At 34.8% G+C, this 27786-nt stretch overlaps 1 protein-coding gene across 2 annotated transcripts in view; it reads right to left on the bottom strand.

Moving 5' to 3' along the window:
• ADGRL4 (adhesion G protein-coupled receptor L4) overlaps window positions 1-27786 on the bottom strand; it is a 107266-nt gene that overhangs the window by 27131 nt on the left and 52349 nt on the right. The window contains exons 3-13 of one of the 2 annotated variants that reach the window (XM_045897332.3): window positions 24106-24258; window positions 17335-17484; window positions 16362-16432; window positions 15373-15552; window positions 15081-15264; window positions 13914-14030; window positions 8917-9119; window positions 6551-6724; window positions 4918-5121; window positions 2662-2882; window positions 2472-2538 (exon numbers count right to left, since the gene is read on the bottom strand). In XM_045897332.3, coding sequence (XP_045753288.1) covers window positions 2472-2538; window positions 2662-2882; window positions 4918-5121; window positions 6551-6724; window positions 8917-9119; window positions 13914-14030; window positions 15081-15264; window positions 15373-15552; window positions 16362-16432; window positions 17335-17484; window positions 24106-24258 — 1724 coding nt within the window. The remainder of the gene's footprint in view (window positions 1-2471; window positions 2539-2661; window positions 2883-4917; window positions 5122-6550; window positions 6725-8916; window positions 9120-13913; window positions 14031-15080; window positions 15265-15372; window positions 15553-16361; window positions 16433-17334; window positions 17485-24105; window positions 24259-27786) is intronic. The other variant, XM_064588938.1, reaches the window with a different exon arrangement.

The raw sequence follows: 27786 nt of genomic DNA, 5'->3' as shown, positions 1-27786 counted from the left end.
TCTTATATATCAAAGAGATGTGAAAATCCAGTCACACTGGCATTTGATCTGGGATCAGAACGATAATTTTACTCTTACTATATTTCTGCTCCCATTACCTACAAACCTTTCAGAGTACTTGTCCACACCTTGTCTTCCAAAAGATAGGGGAGCCCCTGCCTGTTTTTCACTGGCAGCTAAAAGAAAAGCTTTTCATAAAGAACACTGTTCTCCTCCAAAGGTCAAGGACTCTTTTTTTTTTTTTTTAAGATTATTTATTTATTTATGTGAGAGAGGGAGAGAGAACACAGAGGGAGAGAGCACAGAGGGAGAGGGACAAGCAGGCTCCCTGCTGAGCAGAGAGCTCGACGTGGGGCTCAATCCCAGGACCCCAAGATCATGACCTGAGCCGAAGTCAGACGCTTACCTGACTGAGCCACTCAGGTGCACCCAGGACTCCTAGTTCTAAACCACTATCCCTGGCCAGGGGCTTCCATCTCCACTCCTCTTACGGGGCTACAGCTGGTCCTACTGTCTCTTTATCAGACCCGTGGAAGTGTCAGACCCAAACTGTTAGAGCCCCTTTTTCAAATGTTTGGTGCCCAATATTTCTTTTACTTCATTTCTGAACTAAAGATGTATACTATTCTGGGACAACAGGATATATCTCACCTAACACTGTCTCATACAGCTGAATAATAACATTGACAACAACATATAGCTGAATAATAACAACAAGAAAAAACAGTAATAACAGCGACAATAATAATAATTAGCCACGATTAGCCCAGAAAACCAGGAATAACTAGAATAAATGGATTCACTTCAATTCAGTAATTAAGGAATTTCTGCTGCTTTTAAAGATACTAAAGAAGATAAACGTTATTCAGTTTTAGAGTAAAACTGAGGGGCCTCATCCATTTCTTAAGTAGCCTGACCCTCAGGTTAAACGGAATGATTATCATACTGAAACTATGGAAGATAAATAGGTCCATTAATTCCAGATGAGGACAGTGTGACGTTATTCATTTAGGCTTCTAGGAAAGTTAGCAGGACTCATTTTTAGATAAGCCCATCTAAAGTCTGTAGACTTCACTATAAGATAATCCAAAGTTATCTTTTCCCTTACATAAGCAAAAGTAAAAAACAATTTCAGGGAACACTTTCCATTTCTTACTTAAGAGAAAAATAGGAGTATTTTTCTTGTTTTGACTATAATATCTGGCCCACTACTTTTCATCTTACTTATAAGAATGACTGATTCAAAGAACTTTCACTTGTACAAAACAATATCAGAGATGGTCCATTCTGTAGAGATGGAACCAGGAAAATCAGAATATATAGATAGTGTGTTTACACAAAATACTCCTATCAGGGCAACCCATGAAAGTATGTGGAAGGGACAACATTCAGTCTATATTCTCATGTGGGTTGAAAATTTTGGAAGTATAATAAACTAACTCTGAAATTATTTTAGCTGAAATCTAGCCAATGGTCTCTTTTTATATTACTGGATTCATTGGGAGAATTACAAGCAATTTTCTGTGATGATTAGGAAATATAGCCTCTGAATTCACTTTATTTCACCCATACCATTAAAAACTAAGCCTTTACCTTTCTCTGCTTTACCTTTCAAGTCTTTCTCCATTTAACAGCTTCCTTACAAACCACAAAAACACAAGGGGAAAGAGTGAGGGAAAAAACAATTCAAAAAAGATAGCTAGCTTATGGTCAAAACGTCTGGGACAAAGTTGTCCAAAATATTGTCACAGCTCCTTTGCTGACAATTCACTCCATTCTAGAGCCTTGTCAGACCTCCCAGGTTCATTGATGGACTATTATATTCAGAATGGCTTTGAAAACTTACAGCACTTAGAAATGCTCTTGAGACATCTAAAAATGTCTTTATTTAGAAAGGAACATATAACACCTGCCAAATTTGTAGGTTCCAATAAGAATTAAAAGGCCCTCTTCCTCACTGAAATGGGACTATCAATATATGACTTGTCTGCTCATGAGAAATAGTGGGTTCTTGTCTCTGATGTTGCAATTTAGTTTAAAATCACTTTCATGATGACAGGGTACATGAGCATGACAAAACTATAAAGATGACAGTCTAATCTTCAAAGATCACTGATCATTGATAAAAGATTAAATAACGTAAACACCCGAAATGCCAGATTATCACCTGCTTGGCAAACTCTCAGTATTGAAGTATGCTCAGACATTACTGATAAGTGAGAAATGCTTTTCCTATACGTTATGCAGAAATATCTCCTCCTCCTCAAGGAGGGGCAGATGAATTGTAATACCTCTGAATTTAAGATGTATATATATATGTTTTTCTCAATCGTGATGAATATATATAAAATGTTAATAAATGACATACTGTAATGTGCTCAGAATTATTGTTTTCCCTCAGAGTAATGCCTGATTGCTGTGAATTTTAATCATCACTTTTTGGAATTCCAACCAATTTTAAATATACGTACAAGAATGATTAGACATGCTGGTCCTATAAAACTCCAAATAAAGTTGTTTTCTGTGCTAAGCCAACATCTGAAAAGTAAATAATAAATCTATAAATATGTTTGTATGTACTTTGCAAAGCAACATTTTCAATGATACATGAAGCATATTCAGAATTGCATTTCAAATACTTATGAGATCATCTTAACTTACACTTTGGTGGTGCCATAATATCTATATCCCAGTGATGCTGAAAATCCAACTACCACAGCCGGGCTGAGATAGCCAAAGATATAAAAATTCTTGTGCAGAAAGCCCTTGTTGTAGATGACGCCCACAACAATGAGATAGAGGTGGATGCCTTCAATGCACATCCATGCAAAGGCAGCTAAAAAGAAATAATGCAGCAGCCCGGCAATGATTGAACAGAAGAGCTAGAAATCAAGGAAAGAAAGAAACCATAAGCATTGTTTGCTTTCACATTAGCATAACACAAAATCCCGACTTTCTCCTCAAATGATGCCACTTGATATAATGCTTGATCACGTTAAAATATCCTCTCAAGTGCCAGTTTTTTAAGATGTCCCACTTCCAGCTGAGCTTCATCAATGTGAAGCCTCAATTGTGAAGAAATCTCGTGATAGAACTAAGTTACTGTTCTTGTCCAGAGAGTTATGCTTTTATTCATTTATATCATGTGAGAAGTTGTGGATTTGTCACATGTAAACCATGATATCTTAGTGAATGTGTTATGATTTAAGTTAATTTCTGTTTTGGAGACGCCTTTACTCTCCTTAATTTTATTCATGCTCAAAGAATGAAAATTATTGCTAATACTATGGTAAATGAAATATAATAAGTGTCTTGATTATTGTGGCAAACATTAAGTTTACAAAACAAACGATGATATATTTTACAAAAATATCCATTATGGAATCACTTTAAGTTATAAGATTATCAGGTAAATTTGAGATGGATTTCAGTTAAATATTATTTATTAGTTCTTACTTCACACATAGAATTGGAGTTAGGCTTATAAGAAAGAACAGAAGAAGAAGTACATTTACACACTTCTGTACTAATAGAACTAACAATATCTATTGCTGGAAAGAGAACATAATACAAACTTCCATACCTATTGCACTTAATAAAAAAGAGTACAATCCAAGCATAATGAGATTATATACTAAAATATACTGGGGAGTACTATATAAGGTTGGGAACAGAGAGGTCACTAGTGATCAAAATTTGGGAACTACTTTAGTGAGGAAGTAAGACTGACATATGGCTTGAAAATGGGAAGAACTTGAGAGGTGAAACAGAATTGAAAATAAACATTCTAAGGAATATTTTGGGGTAAGGGTAACGGGGAGATGAAACTGAAGGAGGAAATAGGCATTGGAGGATAGTGGGTGCTATACAAAACTGGCAGGTGTCAGGACTAGCCCTGCAAAATAAAAAAAATATATATATGAAGTTTATAGTCTAGAGTATACTATTTAAAATAGATGTTTGGTGGCATCTACTTCAGAAGAAGAACTTGATAACTAGGCATTAGTGTCAGTATTTGAAAGATTTCTAACAGGGATGGAAATACGGAGGCAATTTAATGTCTTGTGGCCCCGAGGATGCACTTCTCCAGTCTCTACCTGCATGGAGGGCAGCTGACCTAGAGCTCTAGCTGCTGTGTTCTTCTTTCCCACAGGCTGCTACACAGAGGAGTCCTCTGCCACGTGACTCTGGCTCAAGGTCTTCTCAAAGGACTCCTTGCAACCATGCTGAGCTTTCCTGAGAACGGCAATGCTGTGTAAAATGCTTCCACCTACTACTAGTCCTTTCTTCCTTCTCTCCTTTACTCGGGGTCAGACCTGCATCTCGGTCAGATGGCTCTCCAAGTCTCTCTCTTCCCATTATCTCTCAGCCATTTTGCCTAATTAACTTATTGAACGTTGAATTCCATTTTAATGTCTGCTTCTAGGAGGACCCAGACTAACACAATATAGAAATTGTTCTGTAAGGCCCTCCATCAGTAACGGGGGGAAATAGGTAGTTAGGAAAGTGCAGTGACTAGGTGGAGCCAATTTGTCATATTTCAACCTGTGAACCCACTGCTTTTCTATTCAGTCCCTGTGTTAAGATAAAATTTTTATTTCTAATTCTCTCTTTGTCCCTTCTGCCTTTGTTTAATGCCCACGTAAAAAACAAAGCAAAAAAAAGGCTATTTCTTCAGTATGTTGCTGTTTTCATTTGTCCCAATGATTCGTCATAACAAGGGACACTGTGCTTAATGAAATTGACAGGCAGGTTTTAGATATGTTAGCATTAGCAAACTTAGAAAAGACTTAGGAACAAAGTATATGGTACGTTTGCCCATTAAGCTCTTAATTATAATTCATGATTCTATGACATATATATTTAGGAAAGTACAAATTTAGAAAACAAAATAGAGAGTAAGAGAGATCTACGTACCTTATTAGTATTTGTATTGATCCCAACGAGAAAAACTAGTTCAGCAAGGAATAGGTTACAGCAGAGATTTTTGTGAATTGTTGTTCTGGTGCTTTGAATTTCACTGAAGAACCAGAAGGTAAAAATGCATATGGAAAGGCAAATCAGTGAAATAATTATTCCTAGTTGAGTGATCCTTGTAAGAATATTATAATCTTTAATACCCTAAGGGAAAATAATAATAAAGCTGTTAAGAGAATAACTCAGTAACTTGTCAAAGGAACTACAACATATAATGAACTTCCTTTTTTGGTGAAACATTAATCAAAATGTTCATAAAGTGTAAAAATACAAATGTGCATTTAGATGAGAAAAATTTTGTACCTTTGAAAATGCTTAATATTCAGGGAAATCTGATATAAATCATGTAGCACTTTAAAAGTTCTCTAATTAGTGCTTTTTTTTTCCTGGGCATAGTATATATTAGTGTATGGTTTAACAATGTTATCGTCATCAGTTTCATGATATTAGAAAGGCAATTCATTATTGTAATGTGAAAATGGTTAATTAAAACAGATTTATCAGTGGTAATAACAAATCTTATTTCTATGCAGCAATTCATCTAAAACACATTAAACAACGGTATCAGAAATGCTGAATATATAGAATATCAAAACAGTAAAGTTGTGAGACTTTGAAATGGGAAAAGTTGGTTTTATTCTAACCAGATGAATATTTATATCTTATATAGAGAGTAGAGGCATCTTTGCTTACTTAACATTCAGGAAAAAAGTCTTTATGACTGACATTACGGTTAGGCAGATTTATTTGGCCACATTATATATTTGATGGATTCTCAGTAGACATGGAAATGAACCTATAATTTAACGAAGATTATGATACAGTGATATAAAATAAGAAACTGTATAGTGTAAAAGAAAGATATTACGGATACGAAAAACAAAACCTACTCGCTGTAGAGAGAACTTTCGTGTTTAAAAATCTTGTACAGTTCTACATTATTAAAACATTGTAATAGTTATAAATGCGCTAGTACTTACTGACCTGGTTTCAAATATTTTTAGCTAATTTGTAACTGGTAAAAATAAACTTTCAATACAAAGGCAAAGGCCCTTAAAGACCATGATACATTAAAATGTAAGTGGTTTTTAAAAGCAGCATCTGCCTTCAGCTCCGATCATGATCCCAGGGTCCTGGGATCGAGCCCCGCATCAGGCTCCCTGCTTGGCGGGAAGCCTGCTTCTCCCTCTCCCACTCCCCCTGCTTGTGTTCCCTCTCTCGCTGTGTCTCTCTCTGTCAAATAAATAAAATCTTAAAAAAAAATAAAAATAAAGCAACATTAAAAATTAAGAGTCAATGGATAGATATTTAATGCACAACCTACTAGCTATCATAGACTAGGTAGGTCCTAGACAAAAAAAAAAATAACCTAAAATCCAGTCTAAATACGTCATACAAGGCAGGTAAGAAAACAAAGACTAAAAAAGATAGTTTTGGGGTTTTATCACTTAACTAAATATATTTGCACCCAAAGAAACATAAAAAATTAATTCTCTTGCCTGATGTATGTAAACAAGAAAAAAAAAGAAAACAGGCAGGTTTATAAATACGAAATGATGGAAAACTGTCTTACAATGGAAGAACCAGAAGACATCAGAATTGCAAAATGTGTCAGGTGGTTACAGCGGCATGAGGTGTGGGTCTCATTTGAGGACAGCAGTTCGCAGCCCTCCAAAGACCAGCTGCCATTCATCGTGTCAGATGAATAGCTCCAAAATGCACATTGACTCCTATAATTATCTGTGGTCTGAAAAAGAGACATTTTACTGATGGAAAAAAGAGAAAGAATTATATATATAGCATCACACTTCTCATATTTAAAATACCATTTCACGTATCAATATAATTACAACCATGCCTAAAAAGTAAAGCACAAAATCAACGCTAATAAATGAGTGCTGGCATTCTGTGGAAGAACTGAAGTTACTGCAACAATGCTATATTTTATCAATTCCTGTGTCACAAAAGTTGTGAGAATTATGTATTTCAAATGAGATCATTTAGAATAGTGCACAACACATAATTATCGTATGATCTTTATATGATAAATGTTTACAGAGAATATACTGGGTATTAGTCATTGACCCAAGTACTAAAAATACAATACTGAACAAAACAGAAAAAGCATTTGCACCGCTGATTTTAGATTCTCATAAGATGAGAAATTACTAAACAAGAAAAATAAACCAGGGGAAGGAGAGAGAAAGTAGTTGAGATTGGTCGGAGGAGGACTTTCTTAGGAGATGATATTAAAGCAAATACCTCGATGAAGTTAGAGTAAACCCTAAGACTTGGGAACAGAAGGTTCTGGATGAAGTGGAAAATGGAAAAGTTCTGAGTTGAGACTGGATAGGAATCTTCCAGAAACACTGGAAGCCAGTATAGTTCGGGTACAGTGAATGAGATAAAGAGCAGTTGAAGACAAGATCAGAGATAAAGTCTGATTGCATAGACTACAGAATGGTTGTTTAATAAATAGAGTTCTCTTTATCACATATTTATATTAAGTGATCATAACATAATATTATAACAGTTACTTTTAATATTCCTTTGAGGTAATGGAGAAGTATGTACTAACTGGTGAAATTGCAAATAAATTATCAGGGAATCAGGAAACTGAGGGTGTTATATATGAGATAGCTTCTATTTTTTTAGGAAAACAATGGAATCCAAATTTTATTCTCAGAAAGAGGGAAACCATGAATTATGTAGGTCTGTCATCAAAAGAAAATGATAAAAATTCATAGGGGTCATTAATTTGAATGGGAACAAGATTTGAACAGAGAGGAAGATTAAGAATAACCAACTTTTCCCATGAATTTTGGTGAAGAATTTTTATTTAAATGTGTGTTGTGTTTTGTTTTGTGATTGTGTCAGAGATTGGTGAAGTGGGTTGTCCTTGGCATCTCTTTAGCTGCCAAAACAATCCACAAGTAAAAATTGCAGAAAAACCCATCAGAGCATGTGAAAGAACAATGTTTTGATTCTAGTGTCAAAAGGTCAGTTAGCATCTAAAAATATCTAAGTTTCGTTTCCATTCTTAAAACATTTCACACCCTCTTCTGAACATAATGCCTACCAATGTTTAGGTTTGAGCTACTATTTTCTTTATCTTCTATACATTTAGTTTCTCTCTACATTAGATGTCTTTATTTACAGTAACACATTTGTATTGTGTGTAAGCATATATGTTCTTCTAGTCCCCTCCCTCCCCCCATAAACATACAAATACAATTGTCCAGCTTCAAGGGTCTCCAAATGGAGCATCAGGGGTACTTTAACCACGTACTAGGACTGAAACTCTATTGAAAGTCCAAGAAACATCAACTGTAAAAAAGCAGCAAATAATCTATGATCTTTAGTTTCCTCATTCATTTTTAGGTATATAAAAACCCCCAAATACTTAGTTCTTTCTAGTGTTTATTATGATGGAGTTTTAATTACATATGAGCTTGAAAAAGATCTGAAATAACAATAAAGGAATAAAATGGTTTCCGCTAATTTCTTTATGAAATAATGTAAACTTCTCTGTGATTTTATTTTAATCAAAATTTAAATCCCTGCAAATATTATTTTAAATGGCAATTAGTAATCAAACAACTCTGTCATTACACAAATGACATTTATCTCTTTGGCTCTGATACATTTTTATAACTCATTCCTAAAAGGTATGGAGGCTTCCAAAATGAACAATGTCATTAAAAATAAAATTAAAATATAACTTAATTTCAGAGAATCAAATGTGTAAAATTCCTTGATATTTATTAGAAAGATTACAGAGCACTGAAAGTACAAAAATGTTTTATAGAAAAATTAGTTGAAACTACTCTTAATTTTTAAACTCAAGAATTCACATACAATTAAAGTGACAATAAAAAAATGTTCTCTTCTCTAAATGTTTCACACTCATAACCAATAGTAACCAGAAAAACAGCTTACCTTCATGTGACTTAATGTAAATGTTATTTTTTCAAGTTCATACAACGTGGGTGGGTTCGAGCTAATTGAGACTGAAATCACTGAAGAAATGACTCTTTCTTCCTCTTCAGAATTATCAGAACTTTGAGGTTCCAATAAGTTGTCAGATGATGAAAACAAGGGACCGATACTCTTATAATATAAAAATGCGACTGCAACATTGCCTATCAATCAAATAAGTGTATTTAGTGAAATTCTTATAAAACAAAAATATATTTAGGCTCTCAAAATAAACATAAAAATTTAACAAAGTTTTTTACTCTAAGGCCAGTCATAAGAATACCTAGTCACTAAAATGTGGATCATAATAAGTACATGTCTATATAATCAAATCATATTAAGACATATTCCCTGACCTCCACGACTCTGAAACTGATCATGGACGGTAGCATTCCCTTTGCACAGGCTATATTTAGGAGAAAAATAGTCCTAGATAAATATATATCCAACTCCCGACTAAGAACCAAGGTATGCAATGTATTCACTTAAAAGATTAAAATTTGGAGTTACTACTTTGCTATGCAAAGATAGCAATTAGAAAGATGTTGGAAGAAAATTATCACTGACTTGGAGTATTAAGGAAGTTGAGAATTAAACAAGTTGTCAGACACCACTGAGTCCCACCTCATGCCCACTGAAATGTTCCCTATTTAATATTGATGACATACAGTTACGCAGTCTCCAGGTAAGAAATTTACTGCCTTGGGCGCCTGGGTGGCTCAGTTGGTTAAGTGACTGCCTTCGGCTCAGGTCATGATCCCAGGGTCCTGGGATCGAGTCCTGCATTGGGCTCCCTGCTCTGCGGGAAGCCTGCTTCTCCCTCTCCCACTCCCCCTGCTTGTGTTCCCTCTCTGGCTGTGTCTCTCTCTGTCAAATAAATAAATAAAAATCTTAAAAAAAAAAAAAAAAGAAAGAAATTTACTGCCTTGCCAGACAGCTATTTATCTCTGCCCCTTGACACTCCCCAAACGCAGTAAGTCAGCATACAACCAGTACTAAAAATGCAACCTGATCAGTACAGATTATCATGTGACTATTTTCCCTTAGCCTAGACATTACACCTATATTAGTGGATCTCAAATTGTCTTGATTTTTGAAGCAGCTCATTATTACTGATATTAAGTATGTGAACAACTTAAAATCTAGATCTATTGTCTTTTTAAAATTGCTGTTGCCCCTTAGGTCATACACTTCCTCTATCTGTTGTACAGAATTATGGACACACAATTTAAACGACTTTGCTTTCAGAATTTGTTCTGGTTTCAGTCATCGCTCCTACTTGTGTGGCCATGGATAAACTGTCTTGAACTTCAGCTTCTTCATTTAGAAAATGGTAATAGTAATACTGTAGCTACTTACTAGGCTAAGGTGGAGACCAAATTAAATAATACACGAGTCTTCTGTAAAACTTAAGGTTCTATATTAATGTGATTATTGTTACATTTTTAAACTAGAAACATTCTATATTTGCTTTATTTGCTAGGACAACTTACAAAGAACTCTTTTATGTTTGTTTCCTCAAATCTGTGACACCAGAATAATGTGAAAGGCATAAAGTCACCAAAACCATAAATACAAACGTTGACTGGATCATAAAATACGAAGAACTGTGCCCTCTAGCGCCATCTCGCGTCACTGCGAGTGTGCCCCTAATCTCAGCAGGTCGGCCCAGAACCCCTGAGCGCCAACCCCAGTCCCCAGCGCGGTCTCGTTTCCGCTCCAACAAGGTGAAAAACTTGGTGAAACTACCATGAACCGGGAGAAACTCGTCAAACTGCTCAAGTGCTCACTGGTGGAAGAGAAACTGCTCGCCAGAAGAAGAGGGTGGTCCAGAGAATGGCGCCGGGAGATGATAAAAAACTTCAGTTCTCCTTAAAGAAGTTAGGGGTAAGCAGTATCTGCGGGGTTGAAGACGTATGTTCACACACTAAGCAACAGTGATCGACTTTAACAAGCCTCAAGTGCAGGCATCCCTGGGGGCGAACACTTTCACCATCACAGGCCAGGCTGAGACAAAGCTGCTGACGGAAATGCTACCCAGTATGTTAAACGAACTTGGGGCAGAGTCTGACCAGTTTAAGGAAGACCCGTTAAAGCTCTGCCCACATGATCTGTGGCTGGAGAAGCACCACTTGCCACTGGAGAGGAGGAGGAGGATGAAGTTCCAGATCTTGTGGAGAATTTTGATGAGGCTTCCAAGAATGAAGCAAACTGAATTGAGTCAACTTCTGAAGAAGATAAAACTTGAAGAAGTTACTGGGAGCTGCCACTGTATATTAGGACAGCTTTTTAAAAAATTCTGTTCATGTCTCTGATAAAATCTAGATCTCTAATATTTTTAAGCCCAAGCCCCTTGGACACTGCAACTCTTTTCAGTGTTTGCTTAGACACAATTTGTTCTTTGCAGCTAATTAAGCTGAAGAAGCCTGGTATTGAATAAAGTTTGAAACAGGGTTAATGAAAAAGAAAAAAAAAACAAACCTAAAACAAAGACCTGTATACAAATCTGAGTCCTTCCACATGATACACAACGTCACAATAATAAATAATATTTTTGGATATTGCTATCTATGGTTATGTGAACTAGAAATTGCCAAAATATATCATGATTCATGTTTTCTTATCTTATCTAAAAAGGTATCACAAGAAACATCGCTAAGAGATTGCTGAAATCTACGTATATTAGGTAAAAGCATTTTCCTCAACTGTCAGCTTAAGAAAATTTATATCGAAGAAAGAAATGAAGTTAGTCTAACATGGCTGGGCTAGTGACATTATGAAGACTCCATGTGATGACAACTAGCCCAGCCTTTGCCGTGGACAGACCAGGGCCTGAAGCAGGATCTGAAAACCTTTTAGGTCAACTTGACTCAGTCCACTGGATGAACCAGTTCATATCACAGTGACTTCTCAGAAGTTGCAGTAGGAGCTGGTCCAAAATCAAATGAAGCCCCGAAAAGATAAGATGGATCTTTTAAATCTATTAATCACTCCTATCTTTTCTCAAGGAAAATATTTAACATCAAATTTTTGACTTTGGGTAAAATGTGATTCTTGCTGCATAGAATGCTCCAAAATCCCTTCTTAGCTCCGTTCTGAGTATTGTTTCAGTATTTGTCCATTCTCATCATTTGAACCTCTTCTAATTTCCATGATTTCTCATTAATTCTCGGCTTGATTTAGCTTTTAACTCTCTTATCAGATATGTACCTTCATTCAGTAAATGAGGGGTTTATTTGCTAATGACAGGAAGTAAAATTCAGTCTATTAAAAAAAAAGATTAAAAATCCACCTGTTCTTCCATGAACCTCCCTTATTTTCCTAATAATGACACTATGCAGATTTTAACTTGAAGCCTGTGTTTTATTAATGAATTTTTATTGGTAAATAAATAATCACATGGAGACACCATAAAGCAGATTTTATCAGTTTGTTAGACTTGCCCTTATTTTTAAGTTACAACCTTAAGGAAATCAAATTTTCTCTCTGTGTTTTCTTGAGAACGGACATTATGGTCTCTTTCAAGTGTCAGAGTTTGCATGCGTGATCTTCAAATATAACAAAGGTATCATACATTTAGACAGGGTATCTTTGAGAAATTAATTCCATGACAATTTCATCATCTGTCACTATAATAAGTATTTTCAAGGGCTCTATTCTCAGCTTCTAAACACTACTCAAATTGTCTTTGAAATTTCAACAGTTTAACACAATCTTTGGATTTGCTTCTAAATATTATATGTGTGCCTGGTTAATTAGAATATGATGTAATAGGGTAAAAGCCTTGGATTCAGTGGTAGTATGGCTTAGTTATTTTTTTCTTTGTTTTATGGCCATCTGTTTCTTACCATTGTATAAAAATGACAAGAAAAAATGAAGAGGATAATATCAATGGGTTGGGAAAAAAATCCCACATTAGTGTTGTACAAAATTTTTTAAAAGGATGTTCTTGAGAATGAATGTGCGGAATATTAAAAAAATAAAGACACAATATCCATTTATGAAATGGTGTCTGTACTAGAGACCATACTGTGTTATTATATATACTTTTCACTTATATTTATGACCACCCACATATTCTTTGAGAATCTATTATAATTCACGTTTCACTTAGGTAGTATATTTTGACCTATTTGAGAATGATAACAATTCTTCTGTTGGCAGAGATTTTTTTTTTCCCTAAGTGCATTGCATTAAGACAGCAGATACGTGGTTAAAATAGCTGCTTCCCTGCCCTTAATTAGGTGACAAGGAAAAGCTGGTCAGGATTGATTTCTTTGTTAACTTCCTCCCTTCTAGTACTGGCTCTGTATTATTTGTTGATGTGCACGGAGAAAAATCCATTAACTTCATTGTGCCTTAGTTCCATTATCCATAAAGTGAGGAAATTAGGGTAGGTAATCATCACATTGCCTGCTAGTACCGGCATTCCATTTCCCAAGAAATCCTGCCTTTAGTTGAGAAGTTTATGGTACAAAGACTAAGAAATGGCAAGTGGAAAAGAAATCCAAACCTAAAACACTAACTCTCTGTCTTTGGGAACATCATTTGTCTTCCTCACACAATTATAAATTCAGCCTCCAAATAAGGAATATGAAGGATTACTGAAGAAGAAATAGTAAAAGAATCCTATGCAAATTATAGCACCGATAGTTGCTGCAAAAGAAGGAGTAAAATCACAGCTCCTTTATATATTTCATTAGAATCTCAACAATATCAAGCAGCTTCAGCGATTGGGCACAAGACAAGAAGGATATAGATATTGTCAGCTAAAATTCTCAGCATGTATTGACATCAGACCGAAAATCTTGAGTAGAAAGTCAGAAATTATGTATATAAACATCAAATATTTTCTACAGGAAACCACACGTTATGTGTACATCTGATATAATCAAAGGCATGATAAGTATTTACTGCAAATTACTGACATATTGAATATAAAACTATCAAAGTCTTACCATGTGAATCATATGCAGCTTTTCTCTTTGGAAATATCTTTATATAATCTCCATCCACATTCATATAAGGATGAGTATGTTCGATGTGATATGAATCAAAAAAGAAAGTTTTGAGAGCTGAAATAAAACCATGAAAATCATAAATTCTCTGAAGTTAGTTTAATCAATGTATTTGTTTAATGAGGGGTAATTTTATCCATCATTATTGTATTTCAACATTTTTTGGCAAGTAGAATGGGCATATTTTGAACATGCTTAGACATTATAATTTATATCTTAAAAATCTGATTCAAGTTTTAACTTTTTTGATTGCACTATAACACTCATGGTTTAATCTTTGTTAGATTAAGTAAAAGACAAAATACATATGTACACAAGGGAGCCATAAGTTATAATTACTAAATCAAAGACAAGCAACCACAATGTCTTAGAGGGTGGTATCTATAATAAAATTTACTATATGGAGAGTGATTGAATTAAATTCTTGAGTGATAATTTCCTTACCTGGGATAGTTTACCTTTTTTATTCAAGAATATCACAGAAATGCAGGGATCCTATATACTAGTCACAATGCTTGCTACTTTAAATTTGATAAGTGGTGAATCATGATATGAGATAGTGATTCTTGCATACTTATTGCTGCAGAGCAAGATGTCACCCACACAATATAATGTAGATGTATGCAATGATTATCAGAAAAAGTTCTTTGTTTCCTCAGAGCAACTTTATAGGCATCTTTAATTTGATTCAAGATTCTGAATGTTTTAAATAGGAGATTGCATGAAGCAGGAAACATTCTAGTTTGCTAAGTTGATTGCTTCATATCAGAAAATCTGTCTAGAACTATCTTTGGCCAAGGTATATCCTAACAAGTCATAAGATGACTAACTCAAAATGACAAGGCAGTAATGTACTCTGAGCATTTAAATGCTAGACAGCTCAGGAATAGGACAAGGTGAAGATTGTAGGAAGGAGGCAATATTATGTATTCATCCTTTTTACTCATACTTCATTCATATTACTCTTGTAATGTACATTGCCATTCATTTGTGCATTGATGAAACAGGTGACAATTTAATTAACGGTATCTTAAATACTTTCTTTCCCTTTTGAGAATGGCCTGTTCGGCAGACACTGTTGTTTTGAAATTGACCTTGGCCCCTTACCTATATCACTTGAATTAGTATTGAACTGAGTGGTCTTTTGGAAGTTCTGAGATATCCTTAAGGTAGCCTGTTCAGCAGCATGCATCAGTTTTGTGAGATGAGTTCTTCTACGATTCATAGACAACTTGTCCCAAACTATAAATACGTCCTTTTGAACAAAATTATTCACAGTTTTTACAAATTCCTGTTAAAAAAAAAAGTGTGTCTTTTAAAAATGTTGGAATCCATGAATCACAGATGTAAGGAAAAGTTTAAAGCTCAGTTATATTGAGTTAAAGCTCAACATACTTACAGTAAGAGTTGAATTAGAAAGGGTGTCCTTGGCTGAATTAGTGATATTCGTGTCACCCAGTAATGGGGATGATTTAGATAATATTTCTATATATGTAATTATATCCATCGGTGAAAGATCTTTCACAGAATCTCTATAGATTTCTTGTAGCAAAGCCACAGGTTCCTTTATGTGTCTAAACTGTACAAAAATGAGTCCAGGGAAAAGAAACCAATTTAGAGTACTACTGGATCTTTTTAAGAATAAAGGCTGTATGTTAAATTTATTCTAAGTTTGGTTTTCTTGAGCTAATTGTTAATAAGTTATCAGACTACACCTAAACCATAACATGCAGCACTGAAACTTGAAATTATTTATAAAAGGTTAGCAAATAAAAAGTACAGAAATTAGAAAAGAAACAGAATGTTTGAATTAATAACTTTTAAAAACTAGCTTTTAAAAGTTATAATATATGATAATGTATTTTGAATTAGATTTTAATCAACCAGAGAAAATTCTTTACAATGTGATATATTGGAAATTTGCTTTTAGCTCACTGTTGGTCATGTTGAGAGTCACACTTTCAATCACATGACAATTCTGTGAATGTCCTACTTTATTTACTCTTTGAAATATTTCCTTTGAAGTACAAAATGTCCTTGCATTCATTATGTCTTCTTAGAATGTGGGAACGGGCCTGGGTTCAAAGTGTGTTTTTATTATTCTATTCATCAACTTTCTTTATATGTTGAAAACAAAATTTCCGGTATACTAAACAGTGAAAAAGTAATATACATTAAATATCTCAAAGTCTTCCTCAATACTTTGCGGATTTTCAAATTGATCCTTTCTGTGACTCAAACTACTTAAATCTCTATATGTAAATAGTTTCAAATCTACATGAAGATCAACTGGTTGCTATTCTATTTAAAATGTGACATAGGAAGGATTTTAATGGAAACCAAAAATGTCAAAATATAATAAATTCTTAATCTAACTAGTTTACTTACTTTTGTTAACATTCTATCAATATTTGCAGCAATACAGGCATTATCTAGATGGCAGTTTGCACTCACATTTTCTGTAGAAAAAGAAAATAGATTCTGTAGTAAGTTTTTTAAAATATTTTTTCCTGGGGTGCCTGAGTGACTCAGCCGGTTAAGCATCTGCCTTTCTGCTCAGGTCATGATCCAGGAGTCCTGGGATCTAGCTCCCACATCGGGCTCCCTGCTTCTCCTTCTGCCCCTCACCCTGCTCATGCTCTCTTGTCTCTCAAATAAATAAATAACATAAATAAATGAAATATTTTTCCTAAGATGATTATATTGATTCCAATAATTTTACTCCCTTATTTAAATCTTAAAAACACATTCTTAACACTTGAGTTTTATTTTTTGTTTTACTCGTTAACATTTGACTTTTTAATTATTTAAAAAAATTATTCATAATGAAATACACATTTATTTTCATTTTATTCATTTATTTTCCTTATTTATTTCCATTTGTTATTTGTTTTTATTCATTAGGATACACAATATTTTATGGAAAATGGAAGACTGTAATTACCCTGCATGTTAACTACATATGTTAATACATAAAACATATGGTCTACTTCTTCCATTAAATAAAAACGATACCTCTTCTTATTTCATTATATAGATAATAATGGAATACTGGCACATTTCTGGGCGCCTGGGTGGCTCACTTGGTTAAGCGTCTGCCTTCAGCTTAGGTCATGATCCCAGAGTCCTGGGATCGAGTCCCACGTCGGGCTCCCTGCTCAGCTGGGAGTCTGCTTCTCCCTCTACCCTTCCCCCCTGCTCATGATCTCTCTCTCTCTCTCTCTCTCAAATAAATAAATAAAATTAAAAAAATACTGGCACATTTCTTAGAAGATGTAGTTCTTTGTATGCTTTACTACTGTGTAGCATTATATTTTATATAGTTCTTCGATAATACATAAAATATAATCATATGACTTACCTTGGCAGTAAGTGCCATCATTAGGTGTGAACTGTGATTTTCCTGTGGATGTCTGATAACCTTCCTTGCAGGAGCAATTATACCCACCATCCACGTTTTCACACACTGCATGATCTCCACAGGCAGCTGATTCACTGCACTCATCTATATCTGAAAATATTTGAAAAATTAAATTTTTTATTTAGTACTTATACAATTGCTACCTTGCTGATACAGTTATATATGGTTAATGATTTCATCAAATTTTATAAGAAAGCAAGGAAAATTTCATCATTTGGAAAACAGCAGAGCAAACGTAGCTGCATATATTTTTTTTAAACCCTGATTTGGTCAATCCATTTTGAAAGCATATTAAAAAATGTCATTCATGGATCAAACTCTTGAATTATTTTCTAAGTAGAATGATTCATCCACAAAGTCATTAAAATAATTTCCATTATTGACAATTTAACATTTAGTCCTAATTGAATAAAGACCCAATTTTTAAAATACATCTAAAATTCTTTGTTTTCTACTATTAAACTAAATCGATTGTAACAGCTCAGTTTAATCTGGAGGATAAAAAAGAATAGCCCATTTTCTTTCCAAAGCTTGATTTTTGCACGTAAGTTATTCTAAAAATTAGCAAATGTGTGATTCAACTCCCTTAAAATTTTACCACAACTTATTACTTTTGTGCAGGTTATTTTTTACTATGATTCTGAATACACAGTCATCATAGATAAAGTAACAAATTGTACAGAATTAAGTCTTAGATTTTCAGTAGTCATATATCAGAGTCACAGTAAAAATGTTAGGTTTTAAGCTCATATAATTTATATTCTTAATTTAAAATTTTACATACTGCAGTGAAATATGTCTTAAAGTTATAAATAGAGTATAAATACTCTGCCAGTAGGCAGAGTTCCAATAGGGAATGATTCCAAGGAACAGAAGAGTCCAGATCATTACCTTAAGCTAATGCAAAGATTTTTGTGTTCCCAGCCTGGCTCTGACATCTTAGAGATACTCTATGTTAGATTAATGAATAAACCTGTAATCTTAAGTATAAAATTTGATTTTTTTAAAAAGCTAATAGAGTGCCACAATACTGTTTGCCATAAAAAAAGGGGAGTAATCGAAGTCCAACTTAAAAGGTCATCTAGCTAGTTATCTTAAAAGTAGTTGATCCTAATTTTTCACTTCAAAAATGCAATGAAGGCACAGAATAACATTAAAACTCAAACCACTGAAAAACTGAAACTGACAGTAGCCTCTTGGTAGTTCTTGAAGAAACGTCCATTAGCTAGAAAGGCAATGGTATTAGATTTAAGAAGACAAGTCATAGGCCCAAGAAAGGGGTAGAAAACTCCTTGTTCTTCTGCCAAACCTATATATTCATAATCTGCACTCCCCAGAGATCCAAGTATACTACTTTTCAAGAAACAGGAGTACTATCCTAGCACCCTCATCCTCTTCCTCTCATTTCTGTATGTGTGTGTTTAGAGACTGCCACTCCACACACACACACACACACACACACACACACACAGAAAATAAAGTAGGGCATAAGCAATAGCAGGTTGATTCTTAAGATATAGTGAACTGTCAAGGAAAGCATTCCAGGTAAGGGTAAAAAAAAGAAGCCATGTGGAAGTGCAGACTGGGGTTATTATTTTTCATGAAATCCATGAGGTGAGAAAAAATATATAAGAAAACAAAAGACTAGTCTTTTCTGGAGCAGGGCTGAAGAAGTAGCATGTACTATACCCAAATGGAGATAACACCCAATGAAGATGTGAACAGACCTATGTGGTATCATAAACAGAAAAATTTATTTTATGAATAAGAAACTTATGTTTTCTGAATGCCCACATTTCCTATTTTTAGATGTCTTATATGGCTAACAGGAAATGAGGTGTTGATTTCTCTCAATTTTAAAATTATTTAAAGGTGCAAATTGTCTTGGGAATGTTGTCCCAAATCCATCTCTAAGCAACATACAAATATTTTTTTTAAAGATTTTTATTTATTTATTTGACAGAGAGAGAGGGAACACAAGCAGGGAGAGTGGAAGAGGGAGAAGCAGACTCTCTGCTTAACAGGGAGCCCGACACAGAGCTCCATCCCAAGACCCTGGGATCATGACCTGAGCCGAAGGCAGACGCTTAACAACTGAGCCACCCAGGTGCTCCAGCAACATACAAATCTTGGCAAACTCAACATCCATCCTCTCTCTTGTATTCTGGAAACAGGGGTATATAATCTTGTTGCTCAGAACCAACTGTGTTTTAGTTTTTCTCTGTGCATCCTCCACATCCGTGGTGCTTGTTGGGTTTCTGCTCTAGTTCAAGCCTTCCTACCACCGCTCGCTTAGCTAGTTATTATCCCAAAATGTCAGCCTTGGACCAAGTAGGGTATTTCAACCTCTGAATTCACCAAGCAACAAAATGGCAATCTGTAAAAAAAAAATAAGGAGGTAGTCTCCTGGGAGACCAGCATTCAAAATTAGGATTATGCAAATTTTAATATTCTGACTCCAAATGTTATATAGAATATTAATTAACCTACCAAAGTAATGCTTTTCAAATCTTAATCATCCCATCAAAGTCATGTTTTCCAAATTGTTTGGACTTTTCTTTTCTTGGACAAATACTTTTTGATTTTATAACTTTTTACTCAAATGTGGAAGTGAGGTTTGCTGAATTTGATGTCCCTCTCACTCTGTTTATTGAATCTAACCTAGTAACTGGTTATGCCTCTACTTGTTAGCATATCACTCTATGCCCCTTGCTACCTAGTAATATAGAGAGAATCATAAAATATTGAAAGAGTATGCCATGCCAAAATGAACATGACTGCTATTTTGCAGCAAGATCTACACCCACTTTTTTGGCAATCTCTTGCATGGCCTCATTAGCTGGAATCTAATAACAACACTATGTATCCTTCTTCCTACAGGTAAAGGCCCTGTAGAAGATTTTAATTCAAATCCTAGTTATAATACTCATTAGCCTTGTGACTTTGGGTAATACTATAAAAAAATAGCTTTTACTTTAAAAGAATTCTTTTTTCTAACAAATGAGGAAATGTATGTAAAGGTGTTTTGAAGTTGTGCCCAAGATATAATAGGCCCAGTGATTCTATTCATATTGTGTGTTTTCTTAATAGCAGGAGCTCTGTGAATATGTAGGTTTGGAGAAAACAGATCAATAATGAGTGTCTCATTAGACTGCTATGTCTTAGTATTCCCCAGATATGTAAAAGAGGAAAAGAACCCCCACCTCATCTTAGTAAAAGTTAAATTGCTATTACGTAATTATTTCAGTCAGGCTAGAATTGACATACCATATTTAATAACTGATCCGCTTTTTCTACCACCAACCTAACGCTCAGCTTAATGCTAATAACTTGATTTTGCCAAGCGTAAGCACATCATAACAATCATTTGCTTGTTTTGCACATCAAAAAATTCACTTGCTCCTTTTTCATTAGTGAAGTTATGCTTGTTTCTCATGTTTACAATGAGCCAACCCAGCAGCAGTTTATCATAATCTTCTTTCAAAACATGATCCTATGATTGTTTTGATTCTTATCATTTTCATCAATAACTGAATTGTCTAATGTTTAACTCACAGACTGTGAAAAAAAGATAACACATTCAATTACTGAAAGTAATTTGCAAAGACAAAACTGCATGTTAATATTATCCAAAGCCAGAAAAAAAATCTGAAATTATCAGCGTACCCAAGGCAATAAGACATACAAAATTATAAGCAGTAAACACTGCTCTTCAGCACGTGGTAAATGTGAAGGAGTTCTTGGGTTGTACTCATTTGGCCTTGGGAGAATTCACTGTCTTATTGGATGCCTCGGTTTTCCCATTTGTGAAATATGAGTCTGGAACCAGGTCTCTCGGGAGCTAGGGATCTGAAATTCTGTTTTACTGTAATTCCATTTGCTTTAAATGTTCAGGATGCTAAATTTCCCTCAAAGCCTTCTGCAACAAAATTACCTTCTCTGTGGACAACAGTATTTGAATATAGACTAAAGGTAGAGAATTTTGCTTGGGTCATTTCTTGCCCTGAATCAGGGTTTTTCATTATCTACTTATAGAGGTTCTTAATGAGTATAATTACCAGACATGTTAAATTTAAGGATAAACTAAACTTTCAAATCAGACGTGATACAGTACAAGGCGATATACTAACGTAAAAGGAAACAGAATTATAGTTCTCTGTTCAAATTCCCTGAAGATTATCATAGTGCATAATGAAAATTACTATAGGACTAGAGAGGGGAAAAAAAGATATAGCTGTTCTGCTGCTCAAAAAAGCTTAATCCTTAAGGACAACAAAATTGGTGAGAAATAACCATTTTCCAGAGAATGAATTTTTCAGTGAATAATCCATCAAACAAAACAGGTAGAAGCTGAAGGACTCAATGTTGGGTACTGGGTTTTAATATAGTTCTTGTGTTTACTCATTACTTAAAATAGCTAAAAAGGGAATTAGCCAAAACTTAGGCCCATTCCACAGTATCTCAATAATAAATGAGTATTGGGAGAAAGAGTCTGAAATTATAAATCTGTTATACTTCCATAAAACGTTGGCATTCAATCATCTCTTTGTGTGTGTGTTTTCTCTGTGTCTGTGATTCAATTTTTTTCTAATACAGGAATTCTCTACTTGTAGGGAACACAGACAGAGAAATATAGCCTTTTGTGAATTGAGGCATATTAAAAGTAAACACGCTCAGATGAAAAGACAGATGTCTTCAAGAGACAAGAGGGAATGGAGAGCATAGTTAAAATTGTATTAAATTCCAGTGATTAAGATGTAAGTTCTATTTCTTCACTAACTGGAAAATTCTAGTAAAGCTTACAGAGCTCTATAATTAGAACTTAACAACTAAAGGTAAAATGCATAACATATATACATAACATTCTAAGAAGACTAGCAACTAGAGTAGGGGCTTGAGAACAAATACTGAGATATACAAGTTTTCTGGACAGAGCTTCATAGATTACTTCCTGAATATACTGTAAAGTTATATACTATAAAACTTTTTGCTGAAAACACTAAAGATAAAATTTATCCTTCAACACAAGGTGTCTGGGTGGCTCAGTCAGTTAAGGGTCTGCCTTTGGCTCAGGTCATGATCTCAGGGTCCTGGAATCTAGCCCCACATTGGGCTCCCTACTCAGCGGGGAGTCTGCTTCTCCCTTCCCTCTGCCCCTCCCCCCAGCTCATGCTCGCTCTCTCTCAAATAAATAAATAAAATACTAAAAAAAAATCGTTCAACAAAAATTGTCCTATTTTCTCATATTTTAAATCCTTTATGCCCTTGCAAAAACATGATCCACTGCATTTGCATGATTCAGATCAATGCATAAGATTTAGATGGCCACCCATTTTTGCCTCCCATGCCTTTCCAGATACAAGACTGTGATTCTAATCCTCCCTTTATCCTAAACATGTGAATCTGGACTAGCCTCCACATCCCTTGGGTATCAAATGAGAATACATTGTTTTCTGTTTATTTAGCAGAGTAAATATTGTGAAACCATAGGTACATGAGACAAGATAATTTCTTTGATACAGACATTTCACTGATAAAGTTTCTTTGAACATTGTCTCCTAACTTATCATGTGTTAATAATAACATTGTTAGATTTCTCCTTAGCTTACTGACGAGAGTCTCAGTAGGGAACTAATCAAAGCCTTTGATGTGATCTAGATTAACTTCAATATCTCTCTTTTATCTAACTATGTAAAGTAGAAGCAGCATATTACCCTTGTCCATGTTGCATATAGGTCTTGGTTTCTAGTCTAATTTCTTCTCCTGGCCAATGACTTCACTCTCAGGGCCTCAGTTCATGTATTAATTTTGCAGATTACTATCGGCCATAATAAATTAAGCTAATTGTTGGTAAACTGGACAGTTTTGTATAAACCATGACAAAGATGATTTATAACTTGTTTTCAAAGTTTAAGTCTTTGGCTCCAGAGAATTTGCCTCTGAAAATTGTTCATCTTTTTGAATTTACTAAACAATCTTTTTTTCTCAGACTGTAATCCAAATATTGTAGGATCTGGTATATCAAATGCATGACCAAATTATAATAGAAGGACATTTAAAAACTTCTAGATACTCTCTTCAGACTCAGAATAATTTCACATAGGGATTTCGTTGAAATTATTATCATTCCAGAGGACATTTTAGTAAGCCTGAAATGATTTTCTAAATAGGACTCTACTTAGAAACTAAAAACATTAGTTTTTCTGAACATTAATAGTTACACTTCATGCAGGTCTTCAGTGTAACTACCTTTCAGCAGACAATACTAAAAGCACTAGAACAATTCTTTTATAACTAATGCCTTTCTGAATATTTTCTGAGAAAATGTGGAGCCCATCTCAGAGTGTATATTTATAAAAGCATCAATATCTTGCCATGCAAATGATAATTTTCTTGAGTCAACATATTAAAGTGTAAACATCTACTCTGTTGTTTGTCACCATGCTAGATCTCATACTTTCATGATTTTTTTTCTCGTAAACTGCTTGATTTTCTCCCCCAAAATATTTTCCTTACATCCTTAGATAAATATTCCATAGTATCTGATTATATAGCATTAGAGAACTAAAGGAATTGATGAAGTTTCTAAAAGTATTACACAACTAGGGTGCACTCAGGGACTGGTAGAATTTGGTCCAGATAATATCTAACCTCTGGAGGTAATAAGCAGTAAGAAATAGGTACAAATTTAAGTTAGGTAGTCAAACTTACCTATGCAGATGGTTCCATCATTAGTGATAAACCTGTCCTGGTTACTGCTGGATCTGAAACCAGGGGCACACATACAGTAGTAACTTCCCTCTGTGTTAGTGCAGTTGGCATTTTCACCACAGGGCTGGGTCAAATTTCCACACTCATTATCATCTGTGGAAATATCAATTTAAAACATTATTTTTATATAATTGAAATTAATTTCTAATATTTTCCACCAGTATTTGGGAACCGTGACTGTTAAATAGTTTAATGTAATGCGATGTCAATATTTAGGAAAAGTTAACAGTACACATTCCACACTTATTTTTATTTATAATGTGACACTTCCTTTGTAGTTGCAAACAAATAGAATCTCTTCTGAAAACACTGAACATAGTTATTGAAAATATATTGGAACATGTTCCAAATTTTATATGTAATTTAATAATAATAATGTCAATACATTATACTCCTTTGTAAATTTACAATACTCTCTATAATTAGTCAAAAGCATACCATAAGTTAAAACATCAGAGATTACAAATTGACATGCTCTAATCATGTACCATTTATTTTTATTACTTATTCCCTAGAAGAATTTTGCATTACTAGGTTGACATCTCTTCACTTATTAATGAATTTATTCATTAAATACTATGTGCATTTTATTGTCCTATAGAAGAGCATACAAAAAAACATATCATAGTCCATGGTCCCTACCTTCTAGAATTTAATACAATTTATCAGAAACCATATAGGTTCATAAGCCTTTGTAAAAATCAGAAAGCAGGGGCGCCTGGGTGGCTTAGTTGGTTAAGCAACTGCCTTCGGCTCAGGTCATGATCCTGGAGTCCCGGGATCGAGTCCCGCATCGGACTCCCTGCTCAGCGGGGAGTCTGCTTCTCCCTCTGATCCTCCCCCTCTCATGCTCTCTGTCTCCCATTCTCTCTCAGATAAATAAATAAAAAAAAATCTTAAAAAAAAAATCAGAAAGCAAATTTATACTACCTGTCAAGTAAATAAAACAGAAAATAAGTGCTTTTCAGAAGAGATCATAATAGGCTGGAGGAGAAAGAGAATATCTTCAGGTGACATTAAATCTTGTGGGTTGAATTATGTCTCACAAAAAGATATGTTCAAGTCCTAATCCTGTGTCTTGTGAGTATGACTTTAGAAACAGGACCTTTGCAGATGTAACCAAGTTAAGACGAGGTTACACAGAATTAGGTGGGCCCTAATCCAGTCGCTGGTATCCTTATAATTAAATATATGAGAAATTTGGACATGAAGACACAGAGGAGAAGGCTATGTGGAAACAGAGGAAGAGCTTGAAGTGATGCAGCTGCAAGCCAAGGGATGCCAAGAACAGAATAGCTGGCAACCACTAGGAGCTAGAAAGAGACAAGAAAGGATTCTTCCCTAGACCCTTTGGAGGGAACATGACCCTTCCAACACCTTGATTTCAGACTTCTAGCTTCTAGAACTGGGGACGCTACGTTTGTGTTGTTTTGAGCCTCCAAGTTGGTGCTAGTTTTCAAGGCAGCCTTTGGAAACAAATGGACCCGAACTGGCCAATCCAGGGTAGGTAAGTACTGGTTAGAGAGAAGACAGGTCATGAAAAGGAAGACAGAATGTTGGGCAAAGAAGCAAGCATTAGGTAACTGAAACACTTCTGAAGGTAGAGGGAAGCCAAATTGGGGAGCACAGAGAGAAACCATAGGGGAATCGCTCTAAAAACAAGTTTGAAAAATATCTTTAATTTTTATCCCCCATTTTTATCAAAACAAGTTTAATTTCTCTTTGAGAATGAACTGTATGACATTTAATTTGTACACAGGCTATTGCAGACATATGGTGATAACTAAAAGTTGGAGATTTTTCCAAATGTTTTATAAATATGAATTCATTGAATCCTTATGTAAGGTCTAGGAGAAGGTACCATTGTTATCCCCTCTAACTGCTGAAGAAAAGAAGGAATAGAGAGAAACATTAACTTGCCAACATCACACAGCTACTCAGTTGCAGAGCCAGGTAGTTCGGTTCCAAAGCCTGTTCTCTTAAATGTTGCATCCTGCTGCTTCTGTGAGAATTATTTTAAAATGCCAAAATGTATAATAAGAATTTATCAAATGAATTATGGGTCTATTTTGAGAAATGGAAAGAGACTGAGGTAGATTTCCGAAGGAAAATGGAGACTTTATTTGCATGCTATTTTTTTTTTTTTAATTTGAGAGAGAGACAGAGAGAGCATTCGTGGGGGGGGAGGGGCAGAGGGAGAGGGACAAGCAGCCTCCCTGCAAGCAGAGCTTGATCCCAGGACCCTGAGATCATGATTTGAGCTTAACCAACTGAACCACCCAGGCACCGCTGCATTCTATTTTTAACTTAAATTTTATTTCCACTTACTCATTTTCAAACAGTAAGGATATATGCATAGATGTTAACATATGGTAGAAACTAGGGGTGAATTCCTCTCTTTTTTTTTTCAAAAATGACTACTATGGACAGGTCAGGTAAGATTTGCAAATCCTATCCTTTCAAGATATTCAACCTATATAGTCCTATTCCATAATTTTATTTTAATATTTATATGCTTTATCACTTTGACTTATTGTATTAATTATATAGGCTAAGTGCTATAAATGTATCCAAACATGTAATGGCTCAGTACAATAAAAAGATTATTTACTGCTCTAGTCAGAGAGCAAGGTTAGTGTTCTGGTCATTCTTTCACAATGGTTCAGGGACACGGGCTTGTTCCATCTAACGGCTCCACCACCCCATAGGGCCTCCAGGCTCTCTGTATTGATCCAGGTAGGGAGTTAGGGGAGAATAGGGCATAAAAGAGTCATCCATCACTTTGGTCCACATTCTATTCACCAGAATTCATTCACATGGCCACACCTGACTATAAGGGAGGCTGGTGGCCATAGGCCAGGAAGAAGAAAGAAAAGATTTTGAATAGTCAGAGCTTTCTGCCATATTTATTCTTTCATGAGTACAATGACATTTGAATAATGAAAGCAGACATATATGAATACCAAAAAAATTTACCAAATATAAGAAAATCTAGTTGATTAATACCAAACATACATAAATTAATTGACTGGAACACAAAAGGGAAGATAACATTATATTTTTGAAGTTACTGTAATTTCCTTAATCAATAAATATCATTTAAATTAGGCATATCCATTGCATTAATAGCTTTTACTCTTCCCTTGGCCAATCATTTATTTTGTATGTTTTCAATTTGTTTTGATAGTTTGATATTGTGCCTCTTATGGAGGCTAAAAGAAGAACCATGGCCCTGCCTCTGCCCTTCAGAATCTGCGCATCTTGACAAGAGGGGAGGGGTAAGCAGAGAACACAGAAATGCATATGTGGTGAAAGAAGACTCTGCAAGAGTAAATGATGGCCTTATTCCTTTTGCTCGAGTGGGGAAAGAGGGCAGAAGAGATTTATGGAGTCTGAAAGGATGAGGTTTTCATGCATTACATTTTTATATAATTCTATTTGGACATAATTTTACATATTATGGAACTCTTTAAAAATGTTATGGAAGGAGAAGGAAATAATGTAGTTGATGTCTTTTCACCTCCCACCTGACTACAGGGTAGTTTCCTAACTTGTGGCATCCATGGGAGCACGTTTTAAGACATGGTTGTCTGACATGATTACTACCATTCACTGAAGGCT

Source organism: Mirounga angustirostris, unplaced genomic scaffold, assembly GCF_029215605.1.
Source record: "Mirounga angustirostris isolate CCGP_5_RB_7025 unplaced genomic scaffold, mMirAng1.0.hap1 SCAF_4, whole genome shotgun sequence".
NCBI classification, from domain to species: domain Eukaryota; kingdom Metazoa; phylum Chordata; class Mammalia; order Carnivora; family Phocidae; genus Mirounga; species Mirounga angustirostris.
This window is presented reverse-complemented; position numbering and strand designations above follow the sequence as displayed.